Source organism: Myotis nattereri, assembly GCF_964212035.1.
Source record: "Myotis nattereri genome assembly, chromosome: 14".
Taxonomy (NCBI): Eukaryota; Metazoa; Chordata; class Mammalia; order Chiroptera; family Vespertilionidae; genus Myotis; species Myotis nattereri.
The window spans coordinates 61,403,937-61,431,822 of record NC_138089.1 but is presented as its reverse complement, the minus strand read 5'-3'; the positions used below and the strand labels follow the sequence as shown (position 1 = coordinate 61,431,822).

Here is a 27,886-nt window from a genome sequence, read left to right as displayed (position 1 = left end):
CCCAGCGGGTGTGGTTTTGTACAAAGTTTAATGTTCCCGTCCTGAGGCAGGACAGCCAGACTTGTTACACCCCGACTCGGTCCAGGGCATTGGCTCCACGGAGCCCTATCGGCCCCCGCCCGCCCTCAGTCCAGCTTCTCCAGCACCGAGGGCACGTACACCAGGCTGAGCTCGCTGCCGAAGTTGCAGACGACGGCGGCGTTCTCCAGCACCAGGATCTGCCGCGCGGGCTGGGCCTCGCTGTGCTTGCCCAGGTAGACGGTCTGCAGCAGGTCCCCGTAGTTTAGGTCCCAGAAGGAGACACAGCCCTGGCCACCGGTCACCAGGAGGTTGTCTGAGATGACCCCCAGGCTGGCCCCACAGCCCAGGTCCTAGAGGCAAGGACAGGACAGGCTCAGTGTCTGGAGTCCCTCCCTGAGCCGCGAGAGCCCGCGGGCCCCGCCTACCTGTTGGATGGAGTAGAGCTTGATGCCTGTGCTGCGGTCCCAGATGCAGATGAGGTCGTCCAGGCCGCTGCTGATGACGCAGGAGGTGGTGCAGGTGAGGGAGGTGACGTCCCCACGGTGGGCGAACATGTGGCTGACCCGACTGCCGGTCAGCACGTCCCACAGGCAGATGGCCCCATCCTGTCCTCCGCTGGCCAGCACCATGGTCTAGGGGAGCGAGCCGGGAGCTGTGTGTCCACTGGGGGGCCCCAGGCCCCGGCGGTGGCCCACGCTGTTCTCCGGCACCGCCCGCGTCCTCACCTGGTCTACGTACACAGCTGTGATGGCCCCTGAGTGGCCCTGCAGTGTGAAGAGGCAGCACGAGTCCTCCAGACGGAACACCTGGGGGATGGGCATCAGGTGCCAGTCTCGGTTTTTCCAAATGACACCTCAGGCAGGAAGTCCCTCCCACAGCACATGGAGGGCACCTGCAGCCTCTCCCTGACCCCAAACCACCACGCCCTGCGCTCCGTCACGCCAGTGCCCGAGACGGGCCCGCACTCACCCTCAGAGTGTGGTCTTGGCTCCCGGTCACGAGGCGCCCGGCAGCTGCCTTCAGAGCTGTGATGGGTTTCTGGTGTGCACAGGGCACGGTGTGGGTCAGGCGGCAGGCCACCCTGTCACTGCTGCTGTACACAGGGGCCACGGGAGAGCTGCCCTGCCCTGGAGAGAACAGGCCAGTGGAGGGTCAGCCCCTTGCAGGGGGCCCCTCACCCACACGTCAGACACACCTGCCCAGGCCAGGCCACTGACCTCGGAACTGCAGGGGGCTGAAGGCAGCGTGGGTCTCCAAGGAGAAGAAGTCCAGGGAACCGTTGAGCCGGGCAGCCACAATCCTGAAAGGAAAGCACGCCAGGTGGCTCCCTGAGCCCAGACTGGACAGGCTCAGCTCCGCTGGGAGCCAGGAGGGAAGGACGGGGGCTGGGAAGAGATGCGGGAGAGGCCCAGATGGCAACTCCATGACCCGCCTCAGTGCTTCATCTGTGAAATGGGAACAGCAGCACCACCTCACGGGCGGTCCCGAGGAAAGGAGTTAATCCGTGTGATACCTGGGCGTATCGTGGGAGCGTGCAAATCAGAGACCAGCACGCCGAGGGCCTGCGCGGCCGGGAGCCACCCCCTCCATTTATTTTCCCACAACGAAACCGGGACTTTCCTCAGAATCCCAGGCACATGTGGACCTATGCCCAGTGGCCCCAAAGCCTGGAAGTGAGCAGGGGTCCAAGTTGACGCCCACAGCCAACGGCACCGCATGTTTCCAGCCGCTGCCTGTGGATGGGAGGCCCAGGAGCTCTGGAGGCTGGTGGGGACATGCGGGCTCTCCCTAAAGCAGAGGGAACCAGCAGGGAAGACCTCCAGGGCTGGAGGGCAGGACGTGGGCCAGGGCCTGTGCCAGAAGTCGGGGGTGGCAGGAATGGCGGCGGGCAGCAGAAATCGGAGCTGAAGGCAAGTGGCTCCTCTCCTGCTCCAGCTCTAGCGTGGACGGTGCCACATGGTCAGGCCCTGGAAGGCAGAGCCGGCCTGGGGCAGGCAGGGGCAGCAGCAGGAGGCACTGCCAGGGCAGAGAGCCGCCCCTAGAGAGTGTGCAGAGGGGACGGCTACGCCACGACTGCTGGGAGGGAGAGGAACGGGCCAGCAGCAACGGGAAAGAAAGGTTTAAACAGGCTCTTCTGAAAGCGCATTTTTCTGGAACTGAAAATGCAGCCAAGAAACTCAGGAAGTCGGCATCGAGGCCAGAGAGCTTGGGCCTCAGGAGGGAAAGAAGGAAAACGGTCCTCACCTCCCGTGGCTACAGTTTGGGTGGCGGCAGGGGCTCGGGGGCTTCCTGCTGCCCCAGGGGGACTGCGGGGACACGCAGTGAGGAGAGTGAGGGCGTCCTCAGTGCGGCCTGGCCAGCAAGGCTGGGACATGGGCCGAGGCCGATGCCTGCGCTCACCTTTTGTCCAGGAAGACGAGGGCCGTGATTCCCGAGGAGACCTGCTCGCTGCTGCAGCGCAGTGTGCCCTCCACGGCGTCCCACACCTGCAGGCCCCGGGCCATGAGCAGCTGTGGCTGGAGAGGCCACAGCCCCGGCCCGCCTCCACCCCCCTGCCCGCCTCCAGCCCCCTGCACCCCCCTGCCCGCCTCCACCCCCCCTGCCCGCCTCTACCCCCCTGCCCGCCTCCACCCCCTGCCCGCCTGCAGCCCCCTGCCCCCCCTCCAGTCCCCTGCCCACCTCCAGCCGGCCGCTGCTCCTGCCCACCACGATGAGGTTGCCCTGCAGCTCCAGGCTCCAGATGGAGCCCTCGGCACTGGGAGCCCAAGCGAGGGCTGGGGTGCCCTTCTCGGGGGGAGAGCCCCCCTCGTCCTCAGGGGCCTGGGGCAGCATGGGCCCAGGGGAGGGAGGGCACAGGGTCTGTGCATGGACAGGGGCAAGCCCCTCCTGCTGGTACGCTCGCTGCACCAGGCGGCTGAAATCGTAGCCCGGGTTGTCCCGAGAGCGGCCGCAGCCTGCCCGGTGCCGGGGCTCAGGCTGAGTGGGCTCTGAGAGCCACGGCCGCACAGAGAAGTTGGTGTCGATCAGGCAGGTGAGGTCAGGCTGGTCCCCGAAGACGGAAGGTGGCGCGAGGCCCCGGGGACAGTGCCGCAGTGGAGGGCTGTCCCCAGGCTCCTCTGCGCTGCTCTTACCGCCGTCCGACAGCCGCTCCCAGCTCTCCTGAGCCTCGAACACACTGCTGCCGCCACCGCCACTGTCCCTGCGCTGCCTGCGGGGCCGGGAGGGTGGGTGAGGACAGGACGGCGAGGCAGCAGGGGTGGGAGCCTGACTGTGACAGACACCTACCTGGGGCGAGGGATGCGCGTGAGGCAGTCCCCGGTCTGTGCGTCCCACACGCACACGTGGCCCGCGAGGCAGCAGCTCACCAGCAGCATGCCGTCACTGGCCAGGCACTCGATGTCCTGTGGGCACAGCACGGCCATGGGCACGGGCACGGGCACGGAGGCAGGGGCAGCCGGCCGAGGCACCCGCACTCACCATGAGGTGCCCACGCAGCACCAGGGGCACGATCTCCGTCTCGGGGGGCGCGTAGCCGTAGTCGTCACAGGGCAGGTCTCCGCGGCGCCGCCGGCCCGGCCCGCCGCCCTGCTGCCCGTAGTTGCGCGGGCAGAGCACACGGTACAGGCAGAGCAGCAGCAGGACCAGGACGATGCCGGCGGCCAGGCCGAGCGCCGCCACCCTGCGGAGAGGTGGGTCAAATGCGCCCAGGCCAGTCCCGGGCAGCCGTCCCGCTCGGGCCTTACTTGTACAGGGTGACGTCTCCGTGGGTCTGCGCCACACCTGGCCCCTGGGGGCCGGCCTCCCAGAGCCCGCCAGGCCTGGGCTGCAGCGGGGGCCAGGCGCTCCGGCCGTCCTGAGGGTGCCGCCCCTCCAGGGCCTCCTTGGGGTTCAGGCGGAGCGTGACGGGGATGATGGGCAGCAGGCTGATGTACCTGGGACAGGGCCGGGGGCAGCTTCAGCCAGGAGGCCCCTCCCCAGCCCAGCCCTGGCCCCTCAGCCTTGCTCGTTACAGTTACAGACACCAGCGCCCGCGCAGCCGCACTGCAGTGCCGGCCAGGAAACAGCATTCAAACCAGGGGGTTCCCCCCGAGGGGGAAGGGACGCTCTGGGGACGGTGGGCTGACACCCCCAGGGAGGTGCACGCAGCCCGACCCACCGCTTGGCCAGCGTGATGTTGTAGTAGCTGAAGAGCGTCGGCCAGTGGCGGAAGGACAGCTTCCTCCACAGCTCCTCGTCCTCGGGCCCCCAGGTGACCTCGGGGGCGGGGCTGTCAGGGACAACCTCGGCCAGACCCCCGGACTCGGGCATCTCCCCTGGCAACGTGTGGTTCTCAGGGAACTTGGGGGCATCCGGTGGGAAGATGGAGAAGGCGGGGTCCGGGTGGCTGGCAGGCAGCATGCCTCCAGGCACAGGCACGGGAGTGAGGGCGCCCTCGCCCAGCGGGCTCTGCTCCGTCACCTGGGCCGTGAGGTAGATGCGCAATCCGGCCGGGTCTGTGTACACCAGGATGCCGATCCAGACCACGGTGCCCGCCTGCAGGGGGCACGGGGTGCTCAGCCGGGGCTCTGGGCGCAAGGAGCAGCCCCACCCCACATGCCTGGCCCTCCTGCCAGAGGCAGCAGCACAGGGATCTCAGGCATCGGGGAGAGGACACGGCCAAGCTCCTTCTCTCTGCCTCCCAAGTCCCCACTACCATCTGGGCCCACTGCCCCGGGGACCCAGTTCCCGCTCCGTGCTCAGGGCTGGGTGGCCTGGCCTGGACACAGAGCAGCAGGCCAGGCCCCATCTCAGCTGCGACCATTCCCACCCACAGGCCCTGTCCTCACCTCACTCCCTGGGGAGGCCCTGCTGGCAGGAAGCCCCTCTGCTCCGCCCGCCCAGCGTTCCAGATGCCTACACACGACCAGCAGCGATGAACCCTAACTGGGAGCAGGGCTGGCTCCCAACCGGGGTCACAACCCCTGCCCCTGACGCCCCAGGGCTGCTGTCCCCAGAGACCAGCTGTTCACCTGGGAAGTGGGTTTGGGCAGAAGAAGAGGCACCCCACCCCCAACTCTAAGGCAAAACGCAGGGCAGGGCCGAGGGCAGGTACCATGATGAGCCGCTGTGCCAGGCGGGTGCGAGCCAGGAAGTAGACGACGCGCAGCCTCTTGGGGAGCCGCAGGTTCCGGAAGGAGGACGGCTGCAGCGTGACGGTGTGGGGGGTGGCCGGCCGCACAGCCAGCTGCCGCTCCAAGCGCGTGGGACGCCCCCCTGGCTTGGCAGGAGGCAGGCAAGCCTCAGGGGGCAGCCGCTTGTTCAGGTCTGCCAGCTGTGGGCACAGTGGTCAGTGGGAGCTGCCCCATGGGCGTGAGCGGCCCCGTGGGCGTGAGCTGCCGGGCAGCAGCCCCCTGAGGTCACACCTCACCCAGAGACCCTGTGAGCTCAGCCAGGGCCCAAGAGGGCGGGACCCGCTCCTACCTCCATCCTGCGAATGTCGATGGACAGGACGGTGGTGAAAAACAGCATCTGAAGGAAGAAGTCGGACACCAGGCCCACGACGGCAAAGAGGCAGAACTCCTGGAACCAGAACGGGCCCGTGACCTCAGGGCCCAGTGGTCCCTGCCCAGCCGGCAGGCACCTCACCATCTGCACAGCCACAGGCGGCAGCGGAGCCGCAGACCTTCCGGGTCTGGGCCCAGCCAAGCAGGGGCAGTGCGGGCGCCTCCCTGCCCACCAGGGGGCAGCAGAGACCCAGGGCTTTCTCCATGAACCTCACGGAGGCTGATCCAAGCTGGGCGCTCAGAGCCCCTCCAGCCCGCACCCAGCCCTGTGCCCTGAGCTGGGGCCCTGCCCACACGCGGGGATGGCCCCTCTCAGGGCTCAGAAAGGTCCCTGTCACAGCAGCACTGGGCTGGGGGGAGCGGGGGACGGGGGGGAGCGGGGGGCGGGGGGATGTCCTGGTTTAAGTCCTCCCTGCCCGCGTGTGAGGCCTCAGCACGTCCCCCAGAGGATCCGGCAGAGCCTCGCAGTGGCCACGCCAGCTCCAATGCCCAGGACTGCCCTGTGCCCGGCAGGTGCAGCCGGCCCGCCCCGGGTAGGACCCGGACGTGCTGCGTCCCCCTTCCTGCCTCTCCCCCGAATGGTCAGCAGCAGGCGGCTCCGACTCTGCAGGGCTACCCACGCCTGCCCACCACCCCACCCCTGCCCACCGCCCCACCGCTGAGCGAGGGCACTTTGCCAAGAGCAGGGCCACTCTGGGCAACGGGGGGTGGCCCGCCAATGACGTGGGGGGAGGTGACCAGGGGCTGCTGGTGTGGGTCAGGAAGGAGGGGACCCATTCGGGAACCAGGTCTGCCTGGATCGGCAGAGCCGGCCGCCGGCCGGGTGCCCCCCGAGCCCTCCTGCCCACAGCTGAATGACAGAGAGGACAAGGTCACAGGCAGAGGCATGCTGGGAGGTGACCCACAGTCCAGCCGGGCTCCCCATCCCGGGAGCTGCCTGCACTGGGGCGCCCGGTGCCTGGCTCACAGCGGGCGGAGCGCAGCTGGGCCTCACCTGGATGGCGGGCACGAGGGTGAAGTAGCCGATGAGGATGATGCCCAGCTCCGTGGCCATGTTCTTCATGATGGACCAGCCCTCACAGCTCAGGCCTGTGGGGACAGCAGGGCCGTGGGCTGGCGCTCGGCCCGTCCGCTACGAGTCCACACGCAACCCATGGTCCTCGAGGGTAGAGACGGGGGAGGGGCCCAGCCTCCAGAGGCAGCCACCCCCCCAGGGCCCACCCTCAGGCTGCCGGAGCGCGGCCCAGGTGCTGCCATCCCTGCACGGGGTGAGTGCCCGCCTGCCACGGGCAGAGCGGCTCTGGGTGGGCCGCTTCCCGAACCTCCGCGGCACCACATCTGGCACAGGGCCCGGCTCCCCCAGACCCTCAGGTTTGCGGGGTGAACAGCCCCCAGCCCTGGCCCCCAGATGTGGGGCTGGGAAGAGGGGTCACAAGCGTTGAGGCCTCCCGGCCTGGGCTCCTGTTTCCCCAGAACCCAGACCCCAGCTCCTGCCGTTGAGGAGCCCGAGCCTGGAGGAGGCAGGAGGGTCCGGCCGGTTCCTCACAGACACATGAACCAGGACCGTCTCCGACGGCAGGACCCGTGGCCCCGGAGGAAGAGCCAGCACCGCCCGCCCTCCCCGCCCCTCCCCGCCCCCCCCCCCCGCCCCGTACCTTGGGCGATGCGCAGCTTCACCTCCAGGTCCACGGGCGTGGAGACCACCGACTTGGTCAGCACCAGCACGTTCTCCAGCCCGATCACCACCACCAGGTAGGGGAAGATCTCGCTGGGGGAGGGCGGAGCGGGGGGGAGAGTGCTGAGCCCCAACACGCAGCCAGCTCCACAGGCCTGGGCAGCGGTGGGGTGTGCAGCCTGTGGTGGGGGTGCTGAGCAACCCCCACAAGCACAGGGCAGGTGGCGCGCATTCCCACCCCCAGCACCGTGGAGGGCGCTCCCTGTCCTTCCCGCACCAGGCCCTGCTGGCCGGCCCGGCCACGGCCCCACCCCTCAGCGCACTCTGGCCAGGCCCAGGACTGAGGAAGGGGGAGACCCGCCTCCAGCCCCCGAGAAGCTGGGCTGGGAGACCCCAGCCACACCACTGAGGCCGGCAGGAGGGGAGGCTGCCGGGAGGGCTGGCCGCGAGGGGAGCCTCCAGGGCCCAGGGCTGCTGCTGTGGGGCCTGGAGGGGCCCGGCGGGCACAGCCGACACTACAGCGGGAAGCGGGGAGGTTAGCACCAGCAGGTTCAAGAACGAAGCTGATCTGTGAGCAGGGGAAGCAACAGGAAACACAGACGGCCTGTTTCTGCGTCCAGGTCAGGGCGGCCGGGTCAAGGCGGCTGGGTCAAGGCCAAGGAGCCGCAGCCTGAGGGCAAACCCAGGGAGGGGCCCGGCCCAGGGGCAGGGAAAGGGCCAGGTGGCAGCTTAGAGGTGCCTGAACCTCTTCAGAACCTCACTGTGAAAGACCCGTCTTATCAGGCTTTACATGTTCTAACAGGAAAAAGGGAGAGAGCATGCTTCTCTCTCAGACCACCTGTGCTCACGCCATCCAGGAGCAGTATGCGCAAGTATGCAAGTAAGTGTACAAACACACCCACACGTACGCACACACACAACGCAGACATAGTCATACATATCCATGCACCAACATACACGCACATGAATAAATACACTAGGGGCCCGCTGGGGTCCCTCGGCCAGGCCTGTGCCCTCTCACAATCTGGGATGCCTCAGGAGATGTTGGAGAGCCGGTTTCAGCCCGATCCCCACAGGCCAGGCTGAGGGACCCCACTAGTGCACGAATCCATGCACCGGGCCTCTACGATGCATATAAGATCTTTGGTTAATCTCTTCCTGCCCTCCCCCTCCCCCCTCCCCTCTGAGATTCATCAGTCTTTTCCATGTTTCCATGACTGTGTGTTGAGCGTCTGCCCCCTGGTGGTCAGTGCGCGTCATAGCTACTGGTCGGAAGGTCACCTTGGCTGTTATATATATAAAAGATATCCCATGTGCATCAACATATACATGCACGTACATACACACACAGGCCATATATTTACATATGACTACAAGCCAGGTAACTTAACGAGGAAAAAATATTCCTCTTAAATGTCAAAGCAACAACATGCCCAGTCCCGGGCCGACAAGAGGGGCATGGTCTCGCCCAAGGACCCCCCTGTGGCCAGGGGAGCCTGCTGGGGACCTACCCGCCGTTGAGGGTGGGCGTCAGGCCGAAGAGTGTGCAGAGCCCCACAGACATGAGCAGCGAGCTGAGCACCGTGACCACAGCGGCCAGAGCCAGCCCCCACTTGGACTTGACCATGTCGATCTTGCCTGGAGGGCAGAGGGCACGTCAGGGGCATGTTCCTGACCCTCCCACAGCCCTGGAGGAGCTGCTAGGAGTGAACCGACCGTGACAGGTTTCACCAAAGGAAAGGACAGCACGTGCACCCCACCCCAGGGACACAGGGCCTTTTGCTGAGGAGCCCTGGGCAGAGTCCCTGGGCAGGACCTACGCGTGGAGAAGTAGATGTAGGCGAACAGGATGATGTAGGTGGTCACGAGCGGGATGAGCTCGGCGACACCGATCTCCTCCTTGAAGTGCACGTGCACCAGGCTCTCGGCCCGCAGGCTGCAGTTGGGGCTGGGGTGCAGGAGCATCAGGCGGGCCCGCAGGCTGCTCAGGAACCTGGCATGGGGGGGGGGGGCTGTCCCTCACGGTCCAGGGGACAAGGACAACCCCTGGGAGGGGCCCAGCAAAGCTTCCCTCCTCGAGTCGGTACCAGCCCTTGGCCCACCCAGCGCCCAGGCCCAGGCCCCGGGGAGGCAGCCGGAGGTGCTCCATGTCCTCCTCGCTTGCTGGGGCCGCTGCAGCGCTGCTGGAGGACGCCAAGCCCCAGGGGCCCAGGGCGAGCAGCTGGGGGGCCGGCCCTACGCTCCAGAGCAGGATCCTCACACTTTTTAAACGGGGGACCGTTCGCTGTCCCTCAGACCGTTGGAGGGCCGGACTATAGTTTAAAAAAAGCCATGAACAAACTCCTATGCACACGGCACAGATCTTATTTTGAAGTAAAAGAACAAATGTTTTCTGCAGGCCGCATGTGGCCTGCGGGCCGTAGTTTGAGGACCCCTGCTCCAGAGAGACTGCTGGGGGCACCAGGACACCGGGCTTGCCAGCCCCTTACTCTGGACCCCCCACCGTGAGCAGACAGACCCACAGCCTGAGGGATAAACTCCACCGGCGGCCGGGTCCCACACGTCAGGGGCGCCTGGACACTGCCCGGAACAGGGACCCCAGCTTCGTGGCACCCACAGCCCGAGGAGCCCGTGGCTCACTTGGCGTGGTAGCGCCGGAAGACCAGGGTGATGGTGTAGGCGGCCATCCTCTTCCTCGCGAACAGGCTCACCCCGCTGTACTTCCCGGGGACCCCAAACAGCAGATCTGCAGGGAGAAACCAGCAGGCGCTGACCAAGGCCTCCCCACCTCCACCTGGCATGAGGGTGGCCCCTGACTGCCGAGCACCCATCGCAGGGCTGGGTGGCGACGCCCGAGGCACCTTTGAGCGTGGCTGACGTCTGCAGGGTCTTGGGCTCGTGCTGGTGGATGGTCGCGATGATGTCGGGATCGGCGTGGAAGTGCTCGCGGTCATTCTGCCAGAAGTTGGCCGGGGACAGCAGCAGGCAGCCGTGCTCGGGGAGCAGGTTCCGGAGCTTCCTGAGGCCTGGCAGCAGGTCGGTCACCTGCAGGCACACCTCCTCCAGGCTCCTGGCCCCAGAGCTGGCAGGGAAGGGAGGCACGTGTGATGACACGGGCAGGCCCACGCCTGGCGGCACCGTGCCATCCAGGCCCCAGGTGCCGGTGTCTGAGCCCGAGGTCAGGCAGCCAGGAAAGGCTCCTCCAGGTCGACAGCCACATGGGGGTTGGACCTTCCAAGCGTGTGGAGCCCAAAGGCTGATCATCTGACAGGCCGGCCAGGGCATGCACAGCCCCGCCCACCAAGATGCCTGGCCCACCCAGGGGGCAGAGGGGCGAGGGGAAGAGCGGGCTCCGTGCACCCAGGGCCACCAGAGCCCCTGCTGCCAACACCTGCGGCTTCAGTCGCGCCTCCCAAGGTGGAGCTCTGAGACGCGTCCCCCCGGCCCTCAGGCAGCTCCTCGCGGGTGGGCCAGGGGCCACTCCCTCTGCCTGACACCCAGGCCCAAGCTCAGGCGCGGGCGCAGCCACGGGAGCGCGGGTGGGCCTTGCAGAGCTGCTGGCTCCGTGGTGGCACTGAGGACACGCCCGCCTCCCCACGGCGGGGCTGGGCTGGGACGCCCGGGTACCTGTCTCTCAGCACGTGGTTCCGGATCTCCTCCACCAGCTGGAAGGCCCGGGACAGAGGGGAGCGGAACACGTCCACGGCCAGGAGGTCCTTGTGCCAGGGCGACACCGAGGACTTGACGAAGATCTGCTGGACGTACGCCACCGGGGCGCCCACGTACTGCGGAGAGACGGGCGTCAGAGGTCAGTGCGCCAGAGGCGCCGCCAGGTCCACCTCGGGCTGAGCAGAAATGAAGGCGTCCAGGCCCGGCCGGCGTGGCTCAGTGGCTGAGCGTTGACCTATGAACCGGGAGGTCAGGGTTCGATTCCCACTCAGGACACATGCCAGGTTGTGGACTCCATCCCCAGGGGCGCGTGCAGGAGGCGGCCGATCCACGCTTCTCCCTCATCACGGATGTTTCTGTCTCTCCCTCCCCCTGCCTCTCTGAACTGATAGAAACCTGTTGTTCACACGCGGGCGTCCGCGGGGGACACGCATGTCTGATCCCCACACGAGGCTGCGAGCGCCCGTTTCGCAGAGACAGGGAGAAGGTGGCTGCAGGGCTGGGGGAGACGGCGCCTGTTTAGGGACAGTTTCTGTTCTACGAGAGGAAGGGAGCCAGGCGGGCGGTGGTGCTGGGCACACCGCAGCGAGAATGTGTTTAATGCCGCTAAACTGGACGCATAAAGATGGTTAAGACGGTACATTTATTGTTAAGATGCCCAATTTTAAAAACTGGAAGAAAAAATAACCTGTCTCCTCCGCTCCTTGGAGCCCCCACCCTGTGAAGTGGGCGCATGGGGAGCTGCCCAGGACGCAAGGCCAGGATGCGCGGGGCCTGAGCCAGCGCCGGGAGGGGCTCCCTCAGCCCGGCAGCAGCCTTGGCCGCCCTGACTGCCGAGACCCTGAGCCGAGGCCGCAGATAAGAAGCCAAGGCTCAGGCGTCCCAGGCCCGGCTGACGCGCGAGGCAGGTGGCCCAGGCCCCTGGGAAAGCCCACGTCCAGGCGCCGACCTCCCAGGCAGGGCTCGCGGGAGGCTCGGGTTTCGTTGACCTGGTCTGGGGGAGCCAGGCCAGCGCCCGAGCCCGCAGGCTAGTTTTGTTTTCGTTTTTTCTAGAACACAATCCTTCCTCACGTTTACCCAGAGCGACCTAGAGCTCTGGGCACAGACACTCACCCTGACCCACGGCACAAGGAGCCGGGACTCAGCTTGTCGGGGCACAGGCCTGGCCCGTGTCCCCGTGTCCCTGTGTCCCGGCCGGGCAGGCTCGGGGCCCTCCTGGGCTCCCCCTCTGGCTCCGCCCCCGCTGGGGCCTGGGACTCGGTCTCCACATGCGCCAGGCTGGGCCCTGACTCACTGAGGAAACGAGACGAGTATCTCCAGCCCTGGACACTGTGAGGACCAGACACAGGACCCCCAGCAAGGTGTCGGCCAAGAGCCTGTGAGCTGCAGCTCCTCCAGTTCTCCTCCTCCCCCTGCCCCGCCCCGCCCCGTCCCCCGGCTGCACGGCCCGCCGCCTCCAAGGGCAGCAAGGCTGGTCTTCCCATCACTGTCCTCTCACCCCGGCCAGTTGGCACCAGCACCTACCCACTCGGGCCGCTCGCTCGGCTCTCCTGGCGTGGGGCCTGGGACCACGGGCGGGGGCGAGTAGTCCTTCACGGGGGTGGTGAACTCCACGGGCCCCGTCCCCGGCAGGGGGAGCTTCAGCAGCGGGTAGCTGGAGGGCAGGAGGAGAGGGAGTTAGGACAGAGCGAGTCGGCGCTGAGGACGGGCGTGGAGCCCCCGCAGCTGCACTGAGCCCGCAGGGCTGCACACGCAGACACGGCTGCACACGCAGACACGGAGCCACCCAGGCAGGAATTCTTATTTTTATTTATTTTTTAAAATATATTTTTATTGGTTTCAGAGAAGAAGGAAAAGGGAGAGAGAGAGAGGAACATCAGTGATGAGAGAGCATCCTGGACCGGCTGCCGCCTGCACGCCCCCCACTAGGCATCGAGCCCCAAACCCTGCAGGTGACCCCCTGGTTCCTGGGTCGACGCTCAGCCCGAGCCCCGCCGGCCGGTGCAGTTGGGAATTTCTAACTCATTTCACGGGACACGAGCCTCCCTAGGCCGTCAGGGGGCTACGCCTCCAGCTGCTCTTGGTGACGGTTTTCCGTCCTTTTACTTCAAGCTCTTTGTGTCCTCATTCGCTTTCCACACAAAACACAGACAAACTGAAGGCCTGTCCAGGTCGAACGGGGCAGACGCTGTGAGTCCAGGAGTCCACCCTTGGGGATGAAATGTCAGGAAAAGCCCACGGTCCCCCGACCTGCCCGGAGCCGCGCTCTCCCCGCCAGGTGTGGGATGCGCTCTGCGCTCGGCCCAGCTCCCAGCGCACTCCCCGCCCAGGCTCCGTGTGCATCACCTGCCACAGGAAGTCCCGTCCCAAAGCCGGGATCAGGCCTCCCCCCTTTGAATCAGCAGCTGCCACACTCGCCCCACCCCAGACGGCGACGGCACAGAGGAAGCCCCTCCCTCAGCGGCCAGAGCGGCCTTCGGGGAAGGGGTCACAGCACCCCTCCTGCACCTTCAACTGCCCACAGACACGCGCTAAAGTCCAGTCAGGCCCTCGGCCACCACGCGTTACCTCTCACCCCGTGCAAAGGCGGGAAGGCCACAGAGGAACGGAGCTCAGAGGGGGCCGGACCCCACGCCAACCACAGGCAGCTGAGCCACCGTCCCCGAGGCCACAGCTCCCGAGGCCACCATCCCCGAGGCCACCGTCCCCAGGCCACCGTCCACGAGGCCACAGATCCTGAGGCCACCGTCCCCGAGGCCACCGTCCCCGAGGCCACAGCTCCCCCGAGGCCACAGGCCCCGAGGCCACAGGCCCCGAGGCCACCGTCCACAAGGCCACAGATCCCGAGGCCACAGCTCCCGAGGCCACCGTCCCCGAGGCCACCGTCCCCGAGGCCACCGTTCCCGAGGCCACCGCCAACAGCCTCTCCCACAACAGAATCCAGAGAAAACGCTCTAATGGAGCCGGGCAGAACGTCCAAGGTCCTTGAAGGCACAGCTGTGTGGCCCCCAGGCCCCCAGGGACTTGTTAGAGGCGACTCCTGGGGCCTCTCCCAGGCCTTGCCGCCAACACGCAATGAACAGTTTACACGTCTGTGCCCTGCGCTCAGCTGCCGGGAGTTGGCGCTGCCGGAGGGCGGGCCAGGGGCCGAGGCTGGACCGGCACAGCTCCCCTGCTCACGGGCCATGTGGACCGGACCAGCCTGGGCCTCCCCACTCTGGTGCCGTGGGAGCTGCCAGGACACTGCCCTGGCTGCCAAGGCCGGAGGACACCAGCCACAGATGCCTGAGCGTCAGCAGGACCTTCCCAGGGAGGACGCGCATCCCCGTCCATCCGGGAAGAACCTGCCTCCTCAGCTGGAGCAGTGAGGGCGCCGCCAGCACCACGCGTGTCAGACACATCGGGGACGCCAGGGCGGCTCCTGTCCTGTGGCCGTGTCTCAGGGCCTCTCCTCTCACCATGTCCCCATCCCCGGCCTGGGGGGGCCGACGCCACCAGGCAGCCACGCTCTCCCCGCAGTCCTGGGCGAGCAGGTCTGCCAGGGGGCGCCCGAGGAGCTGATCAAATGGACTGTGCGCCCGGCCGGTATGGTTCAGTGGATAGAGCGTCGGCTGCGGGCGGAAGGGTCCTGGGTTCGATTCCAGTCAAATGGCACGTACCTCAGTTGCAGGCTCGATCGCCAGGCCCCAGTCCGGTGTGTGAGGGAGGCAACCATCGATGTGTCTCTCACCCTGTCTCCCCTCCCTCCCGCTCTCCCTAAAAGTCAACGGGAAAACACGCGTGGTGAGGATCAGCCCCACCATCACCACCACGGAAGGACTTGGCCTCGCAGACGGGAGGCTCGCTGTCCCGGCACCAGAAGGGACCGTCGCTGTGAGAGGGAGCCCGAGCCAGGCCTCTCGGTGAGCTGGCGATTCCTCGTCCAACACCACCTCGAAGGGTGTTACCAGCGACGGCTCGCGGACGCATGGGCTGAGGGCTGACTCCGGGCTCCAGGGCTCGCCCCTCGGGCCCCGGGGTAAGGAGACACCTGGCCACGGCCCCGGAGCGGTCAGGCTGGGACCCTCCTGCCCCCACACCGCCCACCCCCGGGCCCTGGGCACGTACCAGCAGGCGAGGATGCAGAGCCCCGTGAAGAGGGTGATGGGGATGGGGTAGGAGGCGCAGAGCAGCCCATGGTTGTAGAAGGCCCGCGATATCTTCTCACGCAGCCTGTCAGTCAGGGTCATCCTCAGTGCAGGTCACCTCGCTGCCATCCCGGACGTGCGCAGGGGTCAGCCGGCAGGCGCTCCCCGGGGCTAGCGGCCACCATCTGCCCTGGGGGGAGGGGAAGCAGTGAGCAAGGGGGTGGCTGGGAGGTGCAGTGACGGGGGAGGGGGCGCCTCGGGGCGTCCACACCAGGACGTCTAACAGGCGCTCCCCCGGGCGTGGCCCCGCGAGGCCATCGCCTCCCGCCCCCTCTGTGCGCAGTCAGACGAGAGCACCTTTGGGGAAACCTTCGGGCAGGGCTGACCCCACCGGCAGGGACTCACGGGTCAAGCATGTCCAGGGGGTCAGCCCCCCGGGAAAGCACCCACAGCCGCCTGAGGCACCCTCCGGCCGACAGCCCCACGCCCTCCTGAGGAGCAGCCGGGCGCAGGGACCCGCCTCTCGGGGTCTGGCCTGGAGGACTCAGGCCGCCCTGCCCGCAGGCCGGGGCCTCTCTCCCTGGGTCTGACTTCTGTGCAGGAAGGAGAGGACCTGGATGGGGGCCTCATCCGCCCCCAGGGGTCCCTCCCCGGATGAGGGTGGGGGCTCGGGCATCGGTGCCTTCTGAGGACGAGCTCCCCGCTTCTTCCAGCCGGCCGCACCCCATGCCGCACCCCGTGTCCCAGCAAACCCTCCTTCGCCTGGGAGCCAAAGCCCAGATCTGCTGCCTCCGAGCGGACACCCTTAAACCGACCAATCGAGCAGGAAACTCCGGGGACCCAGAACCCCTTCCTCACGGCGTTCCCCACCCGAGTTCAGCGTGAAACCCGCTGCTCCGTCCCAGGTCCCGGCTGCGGTCGGTGCGCAGGAACCTGCTCAGACACATGTCCTGGCTCCGGAGGCTCTGGAGGCAAACTCGGCCAAAGAGCCGGCGCCTCCGCAGTGTCAGGACCAGGAGACGCAGGGCGAGTGGCCGCGGCAGCCCTCCCTCCTGCGGGCACAGCCTCAGCGCACACGCACTTCCACGTCCCCTCCAGCCGCCTTCTCAGGGTCTGTGCAACAGGCCAGGGCCAGGCCAGGGCCAGGGCGGGAGCGGAGCTGGGCACAGGCTCCCCCGCAGGGCAGTCTCAGGCGGGGCCGCGCCACTGCTCCCACCTGGCGGACGCGGGACGCAGGGACTGGACGTCTGCTCCTGTGCCCCGCCCCCTTCTGCCCCCAACAGGGAAACCAACACTCAGAAAAGACGCCCTGTGGAGACAGACAAGAGGGTCCCTGAGGCCCACGGGTGAGCGACGACCTAGGGAGATGGCGGTTTGATGGTCGGTCGGTCGGTCGGTCGGTCGGGGCACAGGCCCACAAGAGGGTCCCTGAGGCCCACGGGTGAGCGACGACCTAGGGAGATGGCGGTTTGATAGCCGGTCGGTCGGTCGGGGCACAGGCCCGGGTTGCAGGCTCGCTCCCCAGTGGGGGGCGGGCAGGAGGCAGCCCTCTGTGACTCTCTCACCACTAGCGTCTCTCCCTCTCCTTTCTCCCCGACGACAGAGAGCGGCACCCGCAGCAGCTTTTCCAGCCTCGGCCCTCAGGGTCCCCAACCATCTCCCTCGTCTTCAGAAGTGGCTGACCTGCACACGGGCTCCCTCCTCCTTCCCACAGCCCCTCACGCACGCCTGCGCCCCCTCTCCGCCTCGTTCTGGTCTGCGCCCCGTTAATCGCAATCCCCGCTGGCCGGACGGGCAGTTCCTGTTGTTCCATCTCCAAGTTAAACAACTCGTCTCTCCTCTCCCTTCTGCGGTGACTCCACTCAATGAATTCTGTTTAGTTTTCGTCATGAAATGTCTAATGTCAGGGTCGTGTCTAGTTTCCCATCTGTTTCAAGACTGTCCACCCTCACTTCTCAGAGCAAGAGAAGAAAACCCTCCGTGCACAGGCCCCGCAGCCCCTGTGGGCCACGAGGGTGGGCGACCGGTTCACAGGAAACATCACACGAGCACTCTCCCCGCGAGGCGGCCTTCGGAAACCAGAGAACCACCTTCCCAGGCGGAACCAGCGCTCAGAGGCTCCTCGCGCGCGACCTGCGGGAGGGGAACCTGGGAGGAGCCCTTGTGCTCCAAGGGGAGGGACGACGCCCGACAAGGTGAGGACGTCGTCCAGTCATGCACCGCTTAGCAACAGGATTGCGTCACTGCGTCAACATCGGATGCACTTACACAAGCGAGCGGCCGCCCAGGGCACACCAGGCCGCTGCTCTCTACAGCCCAGCTCCTCCTGCAAACCCGCACGGCAGGTTATCGCACTGAACACTGTAGGTAATTGCAACACAGCGGCAAGTATCTGTGGATGCAAACCTACCCAAACAAAGAAAGGGTACAGTAAATACCTGGTATAGGAGACCAAGTGTGAGTGTGAGTATGAGTGTGTGTGTGTGTGTGTGTGTGTGCGTGCGTGCCCTGGGGAACAAGGGGAGGGCTGAGGAGGGAGGCGCTGTCAGTGGGAGATCAGGAGGAGGGAAGGAGGGAGAGGGAGAGGGAGAGAGCAGAGATCAGAAGAGACCCAGAGACGTAAAACTCGAGAAATAATGAAAGGGAGAGGGAGGGAGGGAAGGAGGCCTCGGGCCACTCCCTCCGGCAGCCAGGACTGTGGCGTCCACACCGCAGCAGCCGCCTCAGTGTCCCAGCCCCCCAGGGCCTCCCCCGCCCATGGAGCACAGGGAGGCGGGACAGCGTCCGAGCCGCTCCCGACTGTCGGCGGAGGCGGGGCCGAGCTGTGGGCGGCGTTATAGTCTGACCCGTCCAGGCCTTGACATTCACTCCCTCGCGCGCGCGCGCACACACACACACACACACACACACACACGCACCAGAGCCACGTCCAGTCCCGCAAGCCCGTCACGGTGGGCGCCGCGTCCAGGCGAACCCACTCATTCCTGAATCACATTTGCACTGTCTTGTCTGGGCTCAGACACGCTCAGACGCACAAACACGTGCACTGGAGACGGCTGCCGACAGGACTCGGCCGTGGCACACGCAGGTCTGCAGCCAGGAGCGACAGGCCGTGCCCTCCAGGTCCGTGCCCGTCACGCTGACACGCAGCGACGCCATCGCCTAAGGACGCATCTCTCAGAGCAGACCCACCGCGAAGCGCCGCATGACTCTGCGTGTTGGCATGAGACACAGACTCAGCTACGTGTTCATATCCTTCTCGGCCCCCAGCGAACCTCGAGCCCAGTGGGAGCACAAAGCTTCTCTAGAAACAAGGTCGACAGAACCCATTTAAAAACCGAAGCCTGACGGAAAATGGGCCAAGGGCAGTCAGCTCCTCACAGAAGGAAACGGAAACGGCCTTCAGCCGTCAGGCAGCCGGAGACACATCAACCAACCTGAGCTGGGCGTGTGCCTGCTGCTCTGTAACTTCCCTATAATTTGAACCAAGAAGTTCTGGGGGGAAGTAGAGAGAAATGGTTTCCCTTATCGAACTGGCAGGGCTCACACGCAGTAGCACAGAGCTGGTGGGGGGTGGACAGTGGCACTGCCCGCGGAGAGCGGCGAGGGCAAGCCCTCCGTGGAGGTGCATCTGGCAGGAGCCATCAGGATGGCCAAACAGCCGTGGCCGGTGTGGCTCAGTGGATAGAGCGTCAGCCTGTGGACCAGAGGGTCCCAGGTTCAATTCCAGTCAAGGGCACGTACCAGGGTGGCAGGCTCCTCCCTGGCCCGGGCCCTGGTCGGGCACCTGCAGGAGGCAGCCCCTCGATGTGTCTCTCTCACATGGATGTTTCCATGTCTGTCCCTCTCTCTTCCTCTCTCCCTAAAATCAACAGGAAAATATCCTCAGGTGAGGATTAAAAAAAAATTTTAGCGGCCAAAGCATATACTCCCCGACTAGCGCTCCTGCCCCTGTGCATGAGCAGCCGGTGCGCGGGGCCGTGCTGGGCTGATGCGACGGAGGCTCCTCCGAGTTCCCGGCACCAGCACACGCGACACACCTTCACGGCCACCAGGAGCTCTGGCTGAAGGACACGAGGCACCTCCTGACAATGGGGTATTGTGAGCGACAGCGAGAAAGCTCTCACGTGTTGATATTGAACTATGACAATCGGAGACGAACAGCAAGGGACACAGGGCGCCACCTGCGTGCAAAGAAAGGAGCTCTGTGTGTGTCTGTGCCATGCACGCCCTGACCCGACACCCGAGAACTGGGAACGCGGCCGCCCTGGGGAGAGGACCTGGGGATCTGTGGCCGGGGCGGGAGGGAGGGGACCTGCTGCATGCACGCTGCGGCCCTGCTGAGTTCTGTGCCACGTGAGTGTGCGACTGCACCGACAGGGAAAATCAAAAAACAAGCTTCCTGTGGAAGCAGCACAAGCTCTGAGCCTGTGTCCCTCCACCCCGCCCTGCGTGTGCCCACCCCGCCCTGCGTGTGCCCACCCCGCCCTGCGTGTGCCCACCCTGCCCTGTGTGTGCCCACCCCGCCCTGTGTGTGCCCACCCTGCCCTGTGTGTACTCCTGCGTGTGCCCACCCTGCCCTGTGTGTGCCCACCCTGCCCTGTGTGTACTCCTGCGTGTGCCCACCCTGCCCTGTGTGTGCCCACCCCGCCCTATGTGTGCCCACCCTGCCCTGTGTGTGCCCACCCTGCCCTGTGTGTACTCCTGCGTGTGCCCATCCTGCTGTGTGTGTGCCCATCCTGCCCTGTGTGTACTCCTGCGTGGACTCACCCCGCCCTGCGTGGACTCACCCCGCCCTGCGTGCATCCCAGCCCTCTCGGCTCCCTCATGGCCGGGTCCCTCCCGGGAGCAGTCACAGCTGGAGGCCTCTGCTCCCTGGAGCACCCAGGGCTCGGTCGGTGCCGAGTGGAAAGTCACGGCAGGTCTGTTCTCTGAGCCGACCGAGTCCGTGGGTACAAACGAGTCATTTGGGGAAAAGGAGGTTTTTTCTGAAAAGGGGACCAGAGATCAGGACGGAATCTGCTTCTCTAAGCATCAACATGAGCCACGGAAGCTGGAGGAACTGCCAAGTGAAATGAAAAGAGAAAGGGGTTTGGTTCAGGAATGAAAGCCGATCTCGGAGCATGCGAACCTGAGCGCACACGTTCGAGAGGATGGACCGAGTACGTTGGCACGGCAACGCCCGGTGGAAGGGAAGCCAAGTCCGTTACCTGTCGGGAGGCCATCGCGCGTCCCACGCACGCGGGCGTCACCGGGCACTAGAGAGCGACCCCCACGCCAGCTGCCGACGCTCTTCTTCCCTCCGGACCTGGGCAGGGAGACTGGCCAGGGGCCTGAACTGACACGGCTACCGGTGTGTGCCGCGGATCTGCTTTAAAGCTGGCCACCGCCAGGCGCCCAGGGCAACCCCAGGTTTCACAGGACAAGCCCTTGGGCCCTGGGGGGGTGCCTGAGCCCCGTGCCAGCAGGAGAGACGGAAGCACGGCCAGAACCAGCCCCGGCGCCCACCCCACGGACACCTCCCGGCCACACAGGACGGAGGCCTCTCGCCTGGCTTCCTACGGGAGTGTCCGCCGGCGAGCGCCAGGGTTCCAGCCGGCCGCACAAAGTGGAGGCGTGAGGAGTCTCTATTTTATTACTCACTCAAAAGCTTTTTAAAGTTTTTTTTGCTAGTCCTCACCCAAGGATATTTTTCCAGTGATTTTCAGAGAGGGAGAAAGACAGAGTAACGTCGATGTGAGAGAAACACATCAATTGGTTGCCACCTGCACGGGCCTGACCAGGGCCCGAGCCAGGGAGGAGCCTGCAACTGAGGTACGTGCCCTTGACCGGAATCGAACCTGGGGCCCCTCCCAACGCTCTAGCCACTGAGCCACACCAGCTAGGGTTCAATAGCTTCTAAGAGCCGGGCCTGTGTGGCTCAGTGGATTGAGGGTCATTCTATACACCAAGAGGTCACCAGTTCAATTCCCAGCCAGGGCACATGCCCGGGTTGCAGGCTTGATCCCCAGTGCAGGAGGCAGCTGATCAATGATTCTCTCATCATTGATGTTTCTCTCTCTCCCCCTTCCTCTCTGAAACACACACACACACACACACACACACACACACACACACACATTAATATAGCCCTGGCCGGTTTGGTTCAGTGGACAGAGCATCAGCCTGCAGACTGAAGGGTCCCAGGTTCGATTCCCGGTCAGAACACATGCCTGGGTTGCGGGCTCGATCCCCAGTGGGGGGTGTGCAGGAGGCAGCCGATCCATGCTTCTCTCTCATCATTGATGTTTCTATCTCTCTCCCTCTCCCTTCCTCTCTGAAATCAGTAAAAATATGTTTAAATACACACACACACACATGTGTGTGTGTGTACACATATAAAAAATTTGAGGGAAAAAGGAAGAATTTGTACCCTTACAAAATTTAGTGAGAACGAACACTCGAGACTCCAAGACCCAAATGCAAGACCTGAAACAAAGAGCAAAGATTCACGACAGCTGATTTGGCAACGATTTCCTGGCCACGGCCAAAGGCCAGGCAACACAGAAGGAAAAGAAACAGCTGGCTTCACGGAAGCTTCAAGTTGTGTGCATCCGAAGATACTGTCAACAGAGCCAAAAGGCAGCCACAGCACGAGAAAACCTTACAGCCAGGTCCCTGGAGGGTGCACACAGAGCACAGAGCTCCCGAGTCCACAGCGAACAGGAAACCAACCCAACTTTTTAAATGGACACAGGACTTGAACAGCAATTTCTCCAAAGAAGAGATACAATGTCTGATACACACATGGAAATACACTCCAGATCACATACGAGGAGGAAGAAAGTCAGAACTACACCGAGATACTCACACCATTAGGATGGCTACTAGCACACACGCACGCACGCGCACTCACACACACGCACACACACACGCGCACTCACACACACGCACACACACACGCGCACTCACACACACGCACACACAGGAAATAACAAGTGTTGGCAAGAACGTGAAGAAGCTGGGACTCTGCACGCTGCAGGTGAGAATGTGAAATGGTGCGAGCGCTGGAAAACAGGATGGCGGTTCCTCAGAAAGTTAACCATGGAATTACCACCCGGCCCAGCGGGTCCACTGGTGTGCACGCCCGAAAGAACTGAACACAGGGACCTGAGCAAACACGCTACCCCATGTTCACAGCAGCACTATTCCCAACAGCCGAAGGGTACGAACAGTCCTCATCAGCAGCTGAGGCGTAACCAGCATGCGGAGCCATGAGGATGTCACGAGTGAGATGAGCCAACACAAAAGGACAGATGCCGGGGCCTCACTCACAGGATGTCCTCAGTCAGAACCGTAGGAGCAGAACGGTGCTTGCCAGGGGCTGGGGGAGGGACGCGGGCGTCACTGTGTGAAGGATACAGAGTTCGTGTCCCAAAGGCCGGCTTTCAGTGGCGTGTGGCATTCCTGTGAGCTAATGAGCTTTGTAGCCATCGGAACCCGCTGACCTGTCCCCAGACCAGCAACTGTAAGCCTACTTTTTTTTTTTTTTAAATATATTTTATTGATTTTCTACAGAGAAGAAGGGAGAGGGATAGAGTTAGAAACATCAATCAGCTGCCTCCTGCACGCCCCCCAGTGGGGATGTGCCCGCAACCAAGGTACATGCCCTTGACCGGAATCAAACCTGGGACCTATGAGTCCGCAGGCCGACGCTCTGTCCACTGAGCCAAACCGGTTTGGCTGTAAGCCTACTTTTGCCCACTCCTGTACTTAATACAAAATCAGAGCCGTGGCTCAGCAGGGACGCAGCCCTTCCAGGCACTGGCCCTGAAGGACATTTCTACTGGCCTCCCGGATGCTCTCAGGGACTTTCTATGTAGATCCCAGTGCAAGCAGACGGGGTCGTGCAGAGTTCAGTGAGAAGTTAACACATTGTATGCGGGAAACGTGTTTACACGTTTTACGTATTTATACGTTCTACCAGTGTAGTAGAGCGCGGGACACGTATTAATACATTTTTTGTAGACTAGCGGTAGAATGCGGGTAACGTATAAATACGTAAACTAAAGTTATTGTAATTTTACTGAACGTTGCCATTTGCACAAAAAATTAGCAAAAATGGTCCGTGCCACCTGTTAGCGCGATAAATACTACCCGCAAACAATGTGTTAACTGGGAAGAGAGGCCCTCAGGCTGCCGGGAACAGGTGCACCTCCCGCACAGCCTGGGGGTCCTTTCTCGGTTGCACGTGGGATGGCTGTTGGGAGGGGAGAATTGAAGATTATCCTCCCAGCGAGAACACGATGCAACAGGCTCTCTGTTGTCTGCTACGGCGGGTCTTGATGTTTGCAATAGTCACTGTCACTGGGTGACAAATGTGAACGGATGTCGAACCCGACCGGGACTCAGGCCCGAAAGAAGGAACCTAATCACCCCGCAGAGATGCGTACAAACATGAGCTGGTAGAGGGGAGACGGGCTGGGTGGGCCGCCCTGGGCATGGCAGATCGTGGGGCGCTGGGGGAGGAGAGGCTGCGGCTGGAGGCCCTCTGGGTAGCACTCACTCCGGGAGGTGCAGCCCCGTGCAGCGGGGGGGGGGGGGGGGGGGGCAGGCTGCTCACAGGAGGAAGCTACTGGAAAACAGAAACAAATGAGGCTTTGTTTTAAGAAACCAAAAAAGTTGTAGAATAGCTTTTTACATGAAAAGATGGTCACACAGTGACACAGAAAAGGATACAGAACAGGATGATCCCGTGAGAAAGAGAGAGAGAGCGAGAGAGCGAGAGAGAGAGCGAGCGAGGAATAAGCAAGAAAGAGGCCTGTGCCGGCCGGGGGCCCAGTGTCGGCCCAGGAACCAGGAGGTCAGGGTTCGATTCCCAGTGAGAACACAGGCCCAGGTTGCAGGCTCGATCCCCCGTGTGGGGTGTGCAGGAGGCAGCCAGTCCACGATTCTCTCTCATCATCGATGTTCCTCTCTCTGCCCCCCCCCGAAATCAATAAAAACACATTTTTATTGATTAAAGAAAAAAGAAGCCTGAGAAACCCACTAGTGGCTGCACAAGGATCACAGAGTATGTGTGTGTGTGTGTGTGTGTGTGTGTGTGTGTGTGTGCGCGCACGGGCGCGCATGCTCTAACCACTTAGCAAACCTTAGGGCAATAAGCATCTATAATAATAAAAGTGCAATATGCTAATTAGACCGGACATCCTTCTGGACAAAGCCAGGGCTGCAAGGGCTGAGGCAGAGGCGGCCGCCACCACGGCGAGGGGACGAGCCCCTTGCATGAATTTTGTGCATCAGGCCACTATCCTATATAATAAAAGGCTAATATGCAAATCAACCAAACAGCGGAACAACCAGTCACTATGACACGCACTGACCACCAAGGAGCAAATGCTCAACGCAGGAGCTGCCCCCTAGTGGTCAGCGGGTTCAGGGCTGGCTGGCGAGCTCAGTGGTGGTGGAGGGAGCCTCTCCGGCCTCCGTGGCAACGCTAAGGATGTCCGACTGATGGCAGGCCCGCTCACCGCGGGTAGCGGGCCTACACCATCAGTCGGACATCCCCAAGGGCTCTCGGACTGCGAGAGGGCACAGGCCAGGCTGAGGGACCCCCTGAGTGCGTGCCTCTAGTCATTTTTTAAAGCAGGTAGAATTCTGTAACTGCTCATTTTGAGATAACGTACCAAACACTAAAGTGGAATGAACTGAAGATCAAATCTAGTTTGTAAAAGTGATAAGAAGGCACTGTATTTTAATTTCAAAATATTTAGATGATTAAAAAATACCCTGGAGTTGGAGAATAGGACAAATATGACTATTACAACTGCCACATCTCTGTGAACTGATTGCTTCAGTCTCGCTGGCTTCTAACTGAAATTAACATGTTTAAAACAGAAGTTCAACCAAAGTCTAACCTGCAAAGGGCTTTACCAGTCACTGTAGCTTCAAACTGAAGAGCTGGGGCTGTGTGTGCGACGTAACTACTGGGAGATCAGATCCTCACTCGCACGCATGACTGCGATTTTAAAATAATTTATAACTGGCAGTTAATATGAAATACTATTCTCTCTGATTATGTGGAATTGCACTGAATCTCCCTAGACTTCCAATGCAAAACAAGTGGTTAGCATAAGGCCTTTGATAATGTGTCTATGCATCTATAAAATGCTAAGGGGCAAATAAACAGTGGTTTCTGAAGGTTTGGATTATGAATCCACAACAATTTGAGGACATCGCCAATATGTGTATATTTATATACAAATTACAGCGTTCGCTTTGGCAGCACATATGTATGTAAGTTATACACACATACTACTGTGATACTACATACGTTCATTACTATACAGTAAAAATCCAGTCAGGCTGCTATAAACATGAAGATTGTTTTTAATTTTGTTCCTGGGGCCCATGTGCACTCTTGGTGCTCGAACACACACGCACACGCACACGCACACGCACACGCACTGACACGCCCGCTTTGGACTCCACTGCAAAGCGTGTGCGTGGCCTGGCGATACCGCCAGCGTCCTCAGGGGCGCCCACCACTCAAGCGGGAGCTGTCCAGGGCAGTGGCCACACTGCGGTCCGCGTCCGGCTCAGTTCCACCACCTCCGACTCGTCTGTGGCGCTGCCTCCCTCCCTTCGCCTCAGCACCTGCTGCTGCCTCTCACCTGCCCGTGGCCAAAAGGAGACCCCAAAGCCAGCGGGTACCACGAGCATAAAGCATCGACTCTGCTGTCGGACGAGCCTGGATCTACGCCTCTCACTCCAGGACCCAACAAGTCATGTCCCTGCCACGCACCGTAAAGAGGGCGGGAACAGCGCCATCCCACCTGGTTACGGTGGAGATGAGCTAGAGCACCGAGCACAGGACCTACCCAGCGCAGGTGCTCACTAAGGCGTTTACCCAGCCCTGGCCGGTGCGGCTCAGTGGATAGAGCGCGGCCTGCGGACAGGCCCAGGTTGCCGGCTCGATCCCCAGGCGGGGCGTGCAGGAGGCAGCCGAACCATGATTCTCTCTCATCACTGATGTTTCTCTCTCTCCCTTCCGCTCTGAAATCAATAAAAACGTATTTTTTAAAGAACATTCTCTTTAAGAAAAACTCTGCCCAGAATTATTATTTCAGGAGCAAAAGGAGCCAAACCCAGGAAGGAAGCGGGTCAGAGCGGACTCGCTCGGGGGAGGCCCGCAGGTCTGGCTTGAAGGCCGGATCTCGGCTCACAAGCGGGTGCCTCTGGGAACCCCCTTCTCTGCGGGCAGCTTCCCACCGGTTCAGCGGGTGACGCCACACACCCGGTGCGGGAAGGACCTGCGGGGCCAGCAATGCCGGGGCAGCAGCGGCGCACGCCCCCGTCCCGCGGGGTCTCTGGGCCCTGGGCCCGGGCGGCTGGACACCAGGAGAGCAGCCCCCGAGGCTGGGCGCTAGGAAACGCGTGGGTGCCGAGCCCACAGGTGCAGCGTTTCCCAACCGTTTGCTCACCTGTGACCTCGGGCAGCCGACAACCTTGACGCCCACTCTCTGGCCGGGAGCGAGGGGACCGTCCGCCGCCTCCAGCAGCAGCGGAGGCCCGACTGCGGGGGCGGGGCAGGGAGCGGAACGGAGGGGCTCCGAGGCCCGACAAGGAGCACGGAGACCCCCCTGCACGCGTCCTGCCCCGCCGCCCGTGGGGAGGCTCCGGCTGCAGGTGTGCGGCGCCCACGCGCGATCACACGCGGGGACAGGAGCCGGCAGCTCCGCGCCGCGGGCCTCGGCCCCCGCCCCCCGCCCCCCGGCAGCAGCGACGGGGACCGCGCACCCAGCTCCGCCAGCGCCCGGTCAGTGCGCCGCTGCCCCCCCCTGCCCGCCGCACCGGAGCATCACCCGCCTCGGGGCTCAGGGTCACCGCCGAGGGGGGTACAGGGGCCGGAGCTGGGGGGCTCCCGCCAGGCCCCGGGCGGCCCGCCCCTCAGACCGGCTCCCGGCAGCCCCTCCGGCCCCGAGCCCGGCTGGGGTTTGGACCGAACAGAAAAGCGGCGCCGAGCAAACCTCCGAGCAGCTTCGCGGGGCCTCGCGGCTGCGCTTCCGCAAGAGGCGGGAGCGGCCGGCGCGCAGGGTCCCGAGCTCGCAGCTTCCGGGGATCGTGGGCCCCAGGGCGCGACCCCCCGACCCGGCCGCGGTCACGGGGGCCGGAGCATGGGTGTGAGCGCGCGGCCCGCGGGGCGGGCGGGGCCGGTGGAGGAGACACGGCGACCCGGCCCCCGACCCGGCCGCGGTCTCCCCGCCCGGGCGGCACGGCTGCTGGACAGCGCCCACGCCCGCGCCCGCCCATCCCGGAACCCCCGGCCGCGCGGGGAGGCCGAGCCGGGCCCGCGACCGGGCGCCGTGGGGACCGCGCGGTGGTACCTGTGGCGGCGGCGGCGAGGGCAGCGGCGGCGAGAGCGGCGGCGGCGTGCGCGCTCCTGGCCCGGTTCGGTGCGTGGGGCCGCCCCTCTCCCTCGGCCGCTGGGCGCCGCGCAGCTCCCGCCCCTTCACCTCTCACCTCCCACCTTTCCCCTCCCGCCCCGCCCCGCCCTCCGCACGTGGCCCGGCGCGCGCATGCGCAGTCGCGCCCACGGCAGCTCGCGCGCTCCCCCTGGCGGACGCCGGCGCCCCGTGGGGCGGGGAGGGGCGGGGCGGGGCGGGGCGGGGCTGTGGGCGACCTGGAACCGCTGCCTGGAAAGCTCCCGGGTGAACCCGCGCAGAGATGCGGGGAAAGAAGGCCGCTCCCACACGCACTCAGGAGCCGCGCGTCCTGCTGCTCCGCCCTCCAGGCTTAAGGGATGGTCCTCTGGGGTCTTCCCCCCTCCTCAGCCTGCGGTAATGCGGGCACCTCAGAAGTTCCTGCTCATC

General features: G+C 64.0%; 1 protein-coding gene across 1 annotated transcript; it reads right to left on the bottom strand.

Moving 5' to 3' along the window:
- Positions 1–9: 9 nt before the first annotated feature.
- SCAP (SREBF chaperone) lies at positions 10–27,550 on the bottom strand. Its single transcript, XM_081106083.1, has 23 exons — positions 27,401–27,550; positions 15,016–15,220; positions 12,433–12,562; positions 10,867–11,024; positions 10,101–10,321; positions 9,880–9,985; positions 9,060–9,232; positions 8,751–8,877; positions 7,220–7,332; positions 6,559–6,653; positions 5,482–5,580; positions 5,114–5,332; positions 4,178–4,554; positions 3,765–3,953; positions 3,499–3,700; positions 3,307–3,422; positions 2,701–3,229; positions 2,422–2,507; positions 1,239–1,321; positions 991–1,148; positions 747–827; positions 447–653; positions 10–371 (listed from the first exon to the last, which is right to left on the bottom strand). The coding sequence occupies exons 2-23, from the start codon at positions 15,135–15,137 to the stop codon at positions 126–128; spliced, it is 3,837 nt and encodes a 1,278-aa protein (XP_080962209.1). The 5' UTR covers positions 15,138–15,220; positions 27,401–27,550; the 3' UTR covers positions 10–125.
- Between the last annotated feature and the right edge of the window lie 336 nt (positions 27,551–27,886).

Excerpts from the sequence above, each read along its gene's own strand:
- SCAP (XM_081106083.1), bottom strand. The coding sequence starts at position 15,137 with ATGACCCTGACTGACAGGCTGCGTGAGAAGATATCGCGGGCCTTCTAC. Across the intron at positions 5,581-6,558 it reads CCCTCGTGCCCGCCATCCAG|GAGTTCTGCCTCTTTGCCGT; the intron begins GTGAGGCCCAGC and ends TTCTGGTTCCAG. Across the intron at positions 5,333-5,481 it reads TCGACATTCGCAGGATGGAG|CTGGCAGACCTGAACAAGCG; the intron begins GTAGGAGCGGGT and ends CTGTGCCCACAG.